The following is a 12,460-nucleotide window of genomic DNA, read 5'->3' on the forward strand; positions in this document are numbered from 1 at the left end:
ATTACGCTTTTATTATATAGAATGTGTGTATTTTATTATATCTGTTAATTATACCTAAAAAGTTGATTTCTAAGAAAGAAAAATAAAAGAGGGATGGAAGGGGAAAGAAAAAGTACTTCAGGGGTGAAATCCCTAGAGGCTATAGGTTAGGAGAATAGCACAGTGTGGTATCAAACTGTGTTCAACATCAAGAAGGCAGTCTCAAAGGTGAATAGGAGATTTGTCCCTTTTGCCCAGCTTCACCCATTTTCCTCACCTCCTCCCCCCCAAAATCCTGTAACTATGTGAGTAATGAATGTGTTAATTAACCTTTTTGTGGTAATCATTTTACAATGTATGGCATATATAAAATCACAATACTGTATACCTTAACCTTACACAGTTATATGTCAATTATATCTCCATAAAACTTGGGGGGTGAACAGGAGAGGTGGTAACAGAAGTGAATATATAGAGAGCCCTAAGAGCCTTTCAAAGAGATGAAGCAGAAATTCTAAATCCTAATATATAAAAACCCTGGGTCCATCACGACCGGAGGCTCAACCAACCGTAAGTCAGTCCTGCACTGACTTCTGCAGCTGCAGGCACGGTGACCCAACACTGACTGCTGAAAGAGCTGCGAATCAGGCCTGGAGAGAGGCCTGAAGAGAGAAGCAGGGTCTGATCCGTAGCCTGTGTGGCAGCTGTTGATCAGCACTTGCCTCTCTCTTTCTCTCCAGGCCTCCACCGGGGCTGCTGATCAGCCCCGCCTTACTGATCAGGCCCCGTTGATAGGCCCAGAGACGCTGACTGGCATAGAAACCAACCAATCAGAACCAAATCTGGGTGAAGTGTGAGGAGCCAATGTCTGCCTAGGAGGCGGAGCTTCTGACGCTCACTGTCATAGAAACTGACCAATCAGAACCAAGTGTGGGTCAACTGTGAGGAGCCAGTGGCTGCCTAGGAGGCAGAGCTTTTGATGCTGACTGGCATAGAAACCGACCAATCAGAACCAAATTGGCCAGCAGAGGAGGGCAGTTGGGGGTGAGATCAGGCTAGCAGGGAAAGACAGTTAGGGGTGATCAGGCAGGCAGAGGCAGTTAGGGGTGATCAGGCTGGCAGGGGATGGCTGTAGGGGGCGAGATCAGGCCAGCAGGGGAGGGCAGTTGGGAGCAACCAGGCCGGCAGGGGAGGGCAGTTGGGGCGAGATCAGGTTGGCAGGGGAGGGCCGCTGGGGGCGAGATCAGGCCAGCAGGGGAGGGCCATTGGGGGCAAGATCAGGCCAGCAGGGGAGGGCAGTTAGGGGTGATCAGGCAGGCAAAGGCAGTTGGAGGAGAGATCAGGCCGGCAGGGGAGAGCAGTTGGGGGGCGAGATCAGGTGGGCAGGGGAGGGCAGTTAGGGGGCAATCAGGCAGGCAGGCAGAGGCAGTTAGGGGCGATCAGGCAGGCAGGCAGAGAGGTTAGGGGCAATCAGGCAGGCAGGCAGAGGGGTTAGGGACGATCAGGCAGGCAGGTGAACGGTTAGGAGCCAACAGTCCCAGATTGCGAGAGGGATGTCCAACTGCCAGTTTAGGCCCAAGGGATCCAGCTGGGCTGAGGGAACCCTGCCTCCATGCACGAATTTCATGCACTGGGCCACTAGTCTAAGGATGAAGCCAAGTATAGAACAAGACAGGTGCCAGACTTTGGAGACAAGAGCAAATCAGGCAGGTTGAGCAAACATACCCAAACATGCTGCTTAATGGATTAATACCAATGTGAAGTGAGGTTTTTAATGGCATAACATTCTGCCCTTGGCCTGTCCTATTTAACAATCTTATCAATGATTTGGATGAAGAAGCTGAGAGAGAGAGAGAGAGAGAGAGAGAGAGAGAGAGAGAGAGAGAGATAACAAATAAGATAGATGATATAACCAGGAACAAAAATTAAATCTCTAGTTTCAGCAATGGGATTAATGTAAGAAAAAATTATAGTCCTGCATTTAAGTATTCAAAACTAACAGATCCAATATCTTACAGGCAAGATGTAGCTTAATAACAGCCTGTAATAAAATAAAAAAAAGGTCTTTTACAAGCAAAATGGTCAAAATTAGTCACTAGTGTGGCGTGATTGCCTTAACCTCCCGCCCCCCAAACCTCAATCTTAGCTACATCATTATCTAAAGAGAATGATGATCACTCCTAGACCTAAAAAGAAAGATTAATTTGTGCCTAGAGAATTGTGTTCTGTTCTGGGTACCACACTGTAAGGAATAACATGAAAAGAATAGAGCATGTTCAGAGAACAGCACACAAAATGATAGAAACCATGTAATATGAGGAATGAGAAATCAAACTGAGAATACTTAATCTGAAGAAGAGATTTCCCAGGGAACATAAATATCCTAACCTATATAATAAAAGCCTAATATGCTAAGTGTCTGATCATCCAGTTGTCCATTCAATCAATCAAAGCGTAATATGCTAATGATATGCTAAGGCCGCTCAACCACTTGCTGTGACATGCACTGACCACCACGGAGCAGACAGCCGACAGGCCGACCAGTCACTATGATGTGCACTGACCACCAGGGGGCAAATGCTCTGACCGGTAGGTTAGCTTGCCGCTGGGGTCCAGCCGATCGGGACTGAGCAAGATGGGCCGGACATGCCCTGGAGCCCTCCCGCATCCCTCCCCGGCCCTGATTGTGCACTGGTGGGGTCCCTCAGCCTGGCCTGTGAACCTCTCGCAATCCAGGACCCCTCAGGGGATGTCAGAGAGCCAGTTTTTACCCGATCCCACAGGTCAGGCCGAGGGACCCCACTGGTGCACGAATTCATGCACTGGGCCTAGACCAGCCGTGGGCAAACTACGGCCCACGGGCCGGATCCGGCCCATTCGGCTGTTCTATCCAGCCCGCGGAGCCAAAAGAGCGGAGGGTTCTCTTGCTCTCCCCTCCGCTCCTTTACTTTGAATTTATATTAGTTCACACAAACACTCCATCCATGCTTTTGTTCCGGCCCTCCGGTCCAGTTTAAGAACCCATTGTGGCCCTCGAGTCAAAAAGTTTGCCCACCCCTGGCCTAGACTTTAAATAGTTGAAGAGCTGACATACAGGAAAGGAACTACACTTAGCCCCAATGGGTATAACTTAAGACAAATTTCTACTCCTTCTTTACCATGAAATTGATTGGAATTGTTGGTACAAAAAAGATGGATGTTATGTCAATTTTAGCGATGAGGAAAATAGGCTAGGGCCATTGCATGGGCCTTTTGTGATCCATTTTTACAAAACTTGACTAAAAGATTATATATACAAAAAAAGAAAACTCAAATGGCCAATAAAATAAAAATACACCAACTTCAATAGTTACCAGGGAAATGCAAATTAAAACAACACCCATGGCCCTGACTGGTGTGGCTCAGCTGGTTGGGCATCATCACATTCACCAAAAGATTGATGGTTCAATTCCCGGTCAGGGCACATGCCTGGGTTACAGGCTCAATCCCCAGTAGGGGGTGTACAGGAGGCAGCCAATTGATGTTTCTCTCTCTCTCTAAAATAAATTTTAAAAACATTTTAAAAATAAAATCACCCAGGTAAGATTATAACATTAGGGAAAATTAAACTGGCTGAGGGGTATATGTGAACTCTGCAATATCTTTGAAACTTCTCTATAAATCTAAAATTATTCCAAAATAAAATGTTAATTAAAAACAACACCCTTCATATCTGCAAAATTTTTGTAAGAATGACAATATCAAATATTAGCAAGTGTATAGGGAAAAGAGTATAAATTGTTAAAACTATTTGGGGCAATATTCATAAAGATGCTGATAGCTTTTCACCTGGCAGTTTCACATTCATCAGTTCCATCTAAATGTATACCCTACAACAGCACTGCCACTATAGGGTAGCCACTAGCCCAGGGGTGGGCAAACTTTTTGACTCGAGGGCCACAATGGGTTCTTAAACTGGACCGGAGGGCCGGAACAAAAGCATGGATGGAGTGTTTGTGTGAACTAATATAAATTCAAAGTAAACATCATTACATAAAAGGGTACGGTCTTTTTTTTTATTTCAATAGTTTTATTCATTTCAAACATTTTAAGAAGAAGAATGTAAACACTAATTATTATAATTTGAAACTTCAAAAAATGGAGGAATCATAGCACAATAACATACCTTATATTGAAGATGGCAAAGGCAAAATAAAATTGCCTAACAAAGGAAAGGTACAAAAGCCTTTCAAATTAAACTTAAATATAATAAAATAATTTAAAAGTAAAACAAATAGAAAAGAACAAAATGTGTAAACAGTAAATTAAACATTTTCTTTAGTGCAACTTCCAAATTATGCCCAGGACGTAGATGTAGATGGCAATGTAGACTGGGTTGAAAGGTTTTTGGTCTTTAAAACATCAACTTCAGTGGGAACAGTGTTGTTGGTCTCCTTTTTAGCTAATGCTCTGATACTGTGCTCTCCAGGGGCGTGTCTCCCTACATCACCACGATAACGTGTCTACGCATTCCCAGGGTGATGTCGGGGGACGCGTCCCCGGGCATTACAAGGAGCCTCTGGAAGATTGAGAGGTTGTTCCTTCTACTGAATGGGCGGATATAAATCCGCCCACTCAGAAGAAGGAGCTGCGGCCGTGTTTCCCGACGTTGCCATGTTAACACTGCTGCTGGTGAAGGAGCGGAGGGGAGAGCAAGAGAACCCTCCACTCTTTCGGCTCCATGGGCCGGATAGAAGAGCCGAACGGGCCGGATCGGGCCCGCGGGCCGTAGTTTGCCCACGGCTGCACGAGCCACATATTTATTTACTACTGAGCACCTAAAATGTGGCAATTCCAAAATGAGATATCCTTTAAGTATAAAATACATACAGGACTTCAAACTCTGTATCAAAAAATATAAACTATCTCATTAATAACTTCTATAATGATTACATGTTGAAAGGATATTTTGGATATACTGAGCTAAATAGTTTATATTGCTAAAATTTATTTCATCTGATTAACCTTTTTTAATGTGGCCACTAGAAAATACAAAATTGGTCTGTCCGGTGTGGCTCAGTGGTTGAGCGTTGACCTATGAACCAGGAGGTCAAAGTTCAATTCCCAGTCAGGGCACATGCCTGGGGTGCTGGGTTACAGGTTCGATCCCCAGGGTGACAGCGGGTATGCAGAAGGCAGCCAATCAATAATTCTCTCTCATTATTGATGTTTCCATCGCTTTCTCTCCCTTCCTTTCTGAAATCAATTTTATATATATATATTCCCATATGTAAAATTGTGTCCACTATGTTTCAATTGGACAGCACTGCACTAGAGCCTCACCCATAAGCACTCAAGAAATAAAATAAATTTAGTGAGTTATAACCAGCATTTTTTAATAAAGAGCATAGAACAGAAAATACTGTACTGCACTGCTATGTGTAATAAGGGTGAAACTGTTTCATTAAATTTTTGATATAGTGCATTTCCTTGCCATGGGTGGTGGGCAAAAATGTTTGAAACCTCCCACTAAACTCTCTGAAGCACAATATTCATTGCTATGCTTTTATTTGCAATAGCAACTATTTGAAACACTCATATATCCAATAAGAGAGACTGAATAAAGGAATTGTAGTATACTTATGTTCAATGTAATGTTACTAATCAGCAGTAGAAATAAATGAACTAGAGGTAAAATATTTATATGGGTAAATATCCAAAACATAATGCTGAGCAAACAAAAACAAATTGCGGGGGTGGGGAGGGAAATCACACAAAATGATACAAGTTATGTAAAATTTTTAAAGATGAAAAACTAGTATATGTAATCTTTTAGGTCTTTGAAACATGAAATATCTGAAATATATGGAAAACTGTTAGATTCAATAAAACTTACACTGGTGTTCATTATATTATTCTCTATACTGGTCTGTGTGCTTCAAATACTTATGTAAATAGAAAGTCTCAAAACCATACACTTAAAACTCATAATCCCTATTCCATATTTATATCTTTAAAATACTATATCCTAACTTAAAATTTAAGGCAGGTGGTAGTGGGCTTTGTTGTTGCTGTTTTAAAATGACAAGTATTGCCATGGCCAGGTAGCTCAGCTGGTCAGAGCATCATCCGGGTATGCCACAGTTGTGGGTTCGATCCCCAGTCAGGGTACATACAAGAAACAAACAATGAATGCATGAATGGGTGGAACAGCAAATCGATGTTTCTTTCTCACACTCCCTCACCCTTCTTCTTTCTCTAAAATCAATTAATCAAAATAATGATAATAAATAATAATAATAAATAAAATGACAAGCACTAACAAAACACTGACCTAAGCTTTTTATTTATTTTTTAAATATATTTTTATTGATTTCAGAGAGGAAGGGAGAGGGAGAGAGAGAGATAGAAACATCAACGATAAGAGAGAATCATTGATTGGCTGCCTCCTACATGCCCTCCACTGGGGACTGAGCCTGCAACCTGGGCATGTGCCCTTGACTGGAATCGAACCTGGGACCCCCCAATCCACAGGCCTACGCTCTATCCAGAGCCAAACCAGCCAGGGCTGATCTAAGCTTTTTAAATCATAGATTTATAGCCACCCTGGGTACAACATATTTCCTTTTTATATGAATGTGAATGTGAATGCATCACAAGCCTAATCATGACCCCAGGGGGAAAAAAAAGGTAATATCATAAGTTCTCCCATATCTGCCTGACTGGCGTGGCTCAGTGGTTGAGCGTTGACCTATGAACCAGGAGGTCACAGTTCGAGTTCAATTCCTGGTCAGGGCACATGCCCAGGTTGTGGGCTCTGTCCCCAGTGGGGGCATGCAGGAGGCAGCCGATCAATGATTCTCATCATTAATATTTCTATCTCTCTGTACCTCTCCCTTCCTCTCTGAAACCAATAGAAAATATTTTTAATTAAAATAAATAAATAGCCCTAACCAGTTTGGCTCAGCGGATAGGGTGTCGGCCTGCGGACTGAAGGGTTTGGTTCTAGTCAGGGGCATGTGCCTTGGTTGCAGGCACACCCCCAGTGGGGAGTGTGCAGGAGGCAGCTGATGGATGATTCTCTCTCATCGATGTTTCTAACTCTCTATCCCTCTCCCTTCCTCTCTGTGATAAATCAATAAAATATATGAAAAATAAATAAATAAATAAATAAATAAAATAAATTCTTCCATATCTGGCATGGCTGAGGAATCTGGTATCCTGGTCAATCAAATTGCTTTTGTTTATTAAGAATTCCCATAAATACCCTACATGGATTACCAATTTTCAAAAGAATAAAGATACAATAAAATGTACTTAAACCTACAACTACACAGGATATAATTTATTTTTCACTGATGATTATCAAAAGGCACTTCAGGATCTTGCAGAAATTTTTTAATGTACTTTTAACTCATTAAGTACATTAAACCAATTTATTTTGCATGCCATAAAAACCCTGAGAAAACTATGATTTTTGAATTATGTTTCCTTCCACTAGCTTATAAAAGGGTTCCAGTGTCTTAAACATCTACATTGTTTTTCTGGTACATTAATGAAAAAAACATGGTACTCCGAAGAGATAAAATTTGGAAACAAAATACATTCATAAGATCTTAGATAAGGAAGCAAACAGTTTGACATTTCATTACTACAAAGTAAAGCTATATACCTTTAAAGTCCATGCAACGAAAATCAACATCATCCATTTTTAATTCTCTGGCTCAGGTCTATGAAATAAGAAAATATTTTAATATTCTGTCCTTTATACTCCTGTTTCTCAATAAATTTCTTTTCAAAATTTTCCAGTTACTTTTTATTCAAAGGGGAAAATGCTGAGGAAATTTTAAAACTCAGAAAAAGTAGTTAATGAGGGGCAGGGCCAGCGACCTGAGCTTGGCCTGTTGGAAATTTTCATCGTCTCTTTTCTTACTGTAATCTGCCCGGCAAAGCGGGAAACCAGTGCTGGGGTACACTGTGATTGGTCTGACTCATGCTCATTGATTCCTTCTAATTGGTTCAAAATTCCCCCCACATATGGCCCAAAGTTGAAAGCATCCAATTACGCACTGTCCTCTCTCCTACCCCGCCTCACAGACTCAGCTAGAGCCTCCAGCTCCACGCCGCCCCTCCCCCAAAGGTCACCAACCGCCCTCCAAAGATCACTAACCTTAGGGCTCCAACGGAATGTAGGTCCTTCACACCCAAACTTCCACAACTACTGTCTCCCACCTTCAGTGGTCCTCGAACCACTTCCCATATTTACCCGAGTCAAAAACCCTGCCTCTGGCCAATCTTCCTTCACCTCAGAGTCAACTACACATCCTTGGTTTAAAAGCATTGCCTTAGGGAGACTCTAAAAAGTGTTGATCTCATGACCACATCATCTTGCTAGTTACAGACTACCCAACTAACCTGTACATGACCCTCCTCTACCCTTCCTACCTACTAAATCGCTCACCTCAGCCGGAAATGCAAAGGTCCTCTCCAGGACGCCCTCCAACATGCGCTATCCACAAAATGCCGGCAGCTACAGCTACAGCCCATGCGCACAGAAGCTTGGGAAGCTCCTCCCCCCACAGTGATGTCAATCAAAGGCCACTCCCATTTGGCCTTTACCCTCTACCGCAAAGCCCATACCTTGAGGAGCAGTCTAGTTAGGTCCTGGAGATGCGGTGCAGAGGACTCGGGTGAGAATCATTGAGAGTAAGGAATTATAGGAATTATTGAGGGAAGATTGCAGATGGCCAGAGTAATAGGAAAAGGGAGAGCAGGCCTTCAAAAGAAAAAAAAAATGGAAGGAGAGATGGAGGGAGGGGGAAAAGAGAGGGAGGAAGAAGAAGTAAACAATGTTGCCCACTGGTTAGTCAAGAGTGGCAAAGTTCAGAAACATCAGAAGTTGAGACAGAAAAAAAAAAAACCCTGCAGTTCAAGACCATTTCTGCTGCCCTGCCCTTGCCAATACTAAAGGAAACTAATGATTCTCCAACAGGCTCACAATAAGGGCAGGATTCTCACCCTTCTCCAAACAAATGGTTTTTAGGGATGGGAGCAGAATATATAAGCAAACCTGTTTGCAGCTAAATCTGTGGGTAATGCTTGCAACCAAGGAATTGGCCTGTACTAAAATCTCCATTCAGAAACAACAGTGTTAAGGCACGATGCCTCCAAATTTGGACAACAACCCAAAATCAAAACATTAACAGGCCTCCCACATCTTCCCTCACATACCTCCCTATTAAGCCTTGTGCACCTCAGTCAAGCCATGTGTGAAGCTGGTTAATAGCATGAAGAAGAGAGATTATAACTTCAATTCTGAAAACTAACAGAGTCCCCTCCTGACCCTGAGAGTCTCAGAGTCAGTCACTATTTATCATGCAAAAGGTGGGGTTTCTAAACATAATTTCTTTCCCCTCTTCAAAATTTTCTATGCCTATATTACATAGTAAAATGAAGAAAAAAAGGAAAACAGAGAAAGTACTGCTATTAACCCCTTTTCTTTTGCATCCTGCAATTTGGTATTCATCTCACAATCTTCAAAAGGGGCAACAGAGCATCCCATAGTTGACTGACTCTTCATGCACCACATACTGTGTGATATGATGCTAGCTACTTAGAATCTCAGCACCTCAATTTCCTCATCTGTAAAATGGGAATAAAAGTAGTTCTAGGCTTCTGGTTCAATGGAATAGTGCACATAAAGCATCTAGAACAGTGGCTGACATACAGTAGATACTTAGCAAATATTAGTTCCCATTATCATTTCCTGGTTGGCAAACTCTGGAATCCCAACTTCCATCATCCCACCCAGGCATCTGGTTCTCCCATAACTTCTTTGTTCATGGATGAACAGATGAATGAATAGGGCAATAATTAGACCTCTGGTCTCAAGCCTAGAGTGGTCCTTTCACATGCATCTTTGAGCACTTAGTGATTAACAATGTCTACAGGAGAATGGATATTATATTTTCCAAGATTATATAAGACAGACAGGAATCAAGTGACTCTATTGATTAATACTGATTGTAAATAAAACTCCAAAGTCAGAGCTACTGAGCTGACACCACTACATTAAAAAGGCCAGTGAATAAAGGCAAATATGCAAAAAGGGTGAAAACCCTAATGTTGTATGGGTATCTCCAATGTTTTTGTTTTTTATCTAGATGGCCACCCTACATGTTACAAGTAACTGAAAATAAAAGAGACTGAAAAAAAGTAAAAGGGGAGGGAAGATGAAAGACGATAATAAAAGAAGAAGGCGTATATCAAGGAGGATATGCAAGAATGACTAGTACAATGCCATTAAGTGGTACTCAATATGCTGGAAATTACTTTCCCTTACCCTAGAATAAACTACAAATTTTCTGCTCCTTCCCTTTAACAAATTAATGCAGTAATGGTGAAATACTTAGTACTTAAGGCAGGTGAACAGATTGGACTCTAATGAGAGCTTATTAAGACTCTCATTAATAGAATGGATTAAAAGAGAGTAAGCAACCAAGAATGCATATTCGATAATAAGGTAGCATTATACCTTGTTAAAAGAAGAAAAACACTTTCAGAATAAATACGCAATTATAGTCAGGAAAATTCTAAAAATGAAAGTAATAATGGAGTAAAGGAGAGGGGCTTGTTCTAGCAGATATTAAAACTACCGTAAGTAAAATTGTGTGGTAATAGTGCAGATAAAGGGAACAAGACAGAATCCAGAAACAGACCCAAATATATAGAGAAATTATTCAGTTAGTGGGGAAAAGAGTTGTTCCAGAAAAATATTGAAACAACTAGATAGCCATTTTAAGAAATAAAACTAGATCACTGCTTCACTTCATTTGCCAAAATAATCAAAGATTAAACTGAGTCATGGAGAAACCAAGATGGCGGCATAGGTAAACACCTAAACTGCTGCCTTGCACAACAATTTCAAAACTACAACTAAAAGACAGAACGGACACCATCCAGAACCACAGGAAAGCTGGCTGAGTGAAAATTCTACAACTAGAAGGAAAGAGAAAACATCACAGAGAATTGGAGGTACAGCAAAGGGGCTTTGTGCGCGCAGAGAGGAAGGGCGGCTGAGAGCCTGGCTGACTTTCTCTGGCGGAAGGGGGAAGGAAGCCTCTGACCGCACTGAACCCCAGTTCTGACTGCACTGAACCCCAGTTCCGGGCGAACCCCTGGGGACCCACGCTCTTACGGGGGGAGTCTGGACTCTCGGGCAGAGACTCGAGCTGGGAAAGGCAGAAGTCTGAAGGCGCACGCGGGCCAGTGCGCACAAAGGCTGCAGAGGTTGCCACAGGCTTTCCCTAGTGGAAGGGAGTCAGAGGATCCTGACTGCACTGAGCCCCAGTTCTGACTGCAGTGAACCCCAGTTCCAGGCGAGCCCCTGGGGACCCACGCTCTTGTGGGGGGAGTCTGGACTCTCGGGCGGAGACTCGGGAGCCGGGGAAGGCGGAGGACTGAAAGTGCGCACGCGCGCGTGCCAGTGCACACAAAGGCTGCGGAAGTTGCCACAGGCTTTCCCTAGTGGAAGGGAGTCAGAGGATTCTGACTGCACTGAGCCCCAGTTCTGACTGCAGTGAACCCCAGTTCCAGGCGAGCCCCTGGGGACCCATGCTCTTGTGGGGGGAGTCTGGACTCTCGGGCGGAGACTCGGGAGCCGGGGAAGGCGGAGGACTAAAAGTGCGCACGCGCGCAAGGGCAAGGCTGACAGGAAGCCAAGACTGAGACTCCACCCCATCCAAGCTGAGCACAGAGGCTATTGCAATTTGGCAAGTCTAATCCTATAAGGCTGTCTCCAGCACCGAACTTCTCCCAGCATAGACACAGCTGATCCTTACAGCCAACTGGCCCGGAGGTCAATTCTTCCCAGTGATACCAACAACAATAAAGACTTAATTACAACAAGGCTGTACACACAGTCCACAAAGGGGTGCACCAAGAGTGTCCACCTCAGGTTAACTGGGGAAGCAGACCCACTGGGCCATATTGGAAACCTAGCACAAATATCTACCTTACCAACTCAGGGAATCAGTGAAAATGCGGGGTCAAAGAATCAGATCACAAACGAAAGAAATGGAGGAAAACAAACGACTAGATATAGAATTCAAAACCACGGTTATAAGACTTTTTAAGAATATCCTAGAAAAGGCCGATAAATATAACGAGACCCTCGAAGATATGAAAAAGGACCAACTAGAAATTAAACATACACTGACTGAAATAAAAAATATTATACAGAGACCCAGAAACAGAATAGAGGAACACAAGAATCAAGTCAAAGAATTGAAACACAAAGAAGCAAAAAATACTCAACCGAAAAAGCAAAAAGCAAAAAAACAAATCCAAAAAGTTGAAGGTAATGTAAGAAGACTCTGGGACAACTTCAAGCGTACCAACATCAGAATTATGGGGGTGCCAGAAGAAGAGAGAGAGCAAGATACTGAAAACCTATTTGAAGAAATAATGACCGAAAACTTCCCCCACCTGGTGAAAGAAATAG

The 12,460-nt window shown here is 42.8% G+C and overlaps 1 protein-coding gene across 1 annotated transcript in view; it reads right to left on the reverse strand.

The window, feature by feature from the left end:
- TEX11 (testis expressed 11) overlaps positions 1 to 7,667 on the reverse strand; it is a gene marked incomplete at both ends in the record, with an annotated part of 517,390 nt that extends 509,723 nt beyond the window's left edge. Inside the window, one exon of the mRNA XM_080652805.1 lies at positions 7,631 to 7,667. Within this exon, the coding sequence (XP_080508931.1) occupies positions 7,631 to 7,667 (37 nt within the window). The remainder of the gene's footprint in view (positions 1 to 7,630) is intronic.
- Between the last annotated feature and the right edge of the window lie 4,793 nt (positions 7,668 to 12,460).

The sequence above is a fragment of the Plecotus auritus genome (assembly GCF_963455305.1).
Source record: "Plecotus auritus genome assembly, chromosome: X".
NCBI lineage: Eukaryota > Metazoa > Chordata > Mammalia > Chiroptera > Vespertilionidae > Plecotus > Plecotus auritus.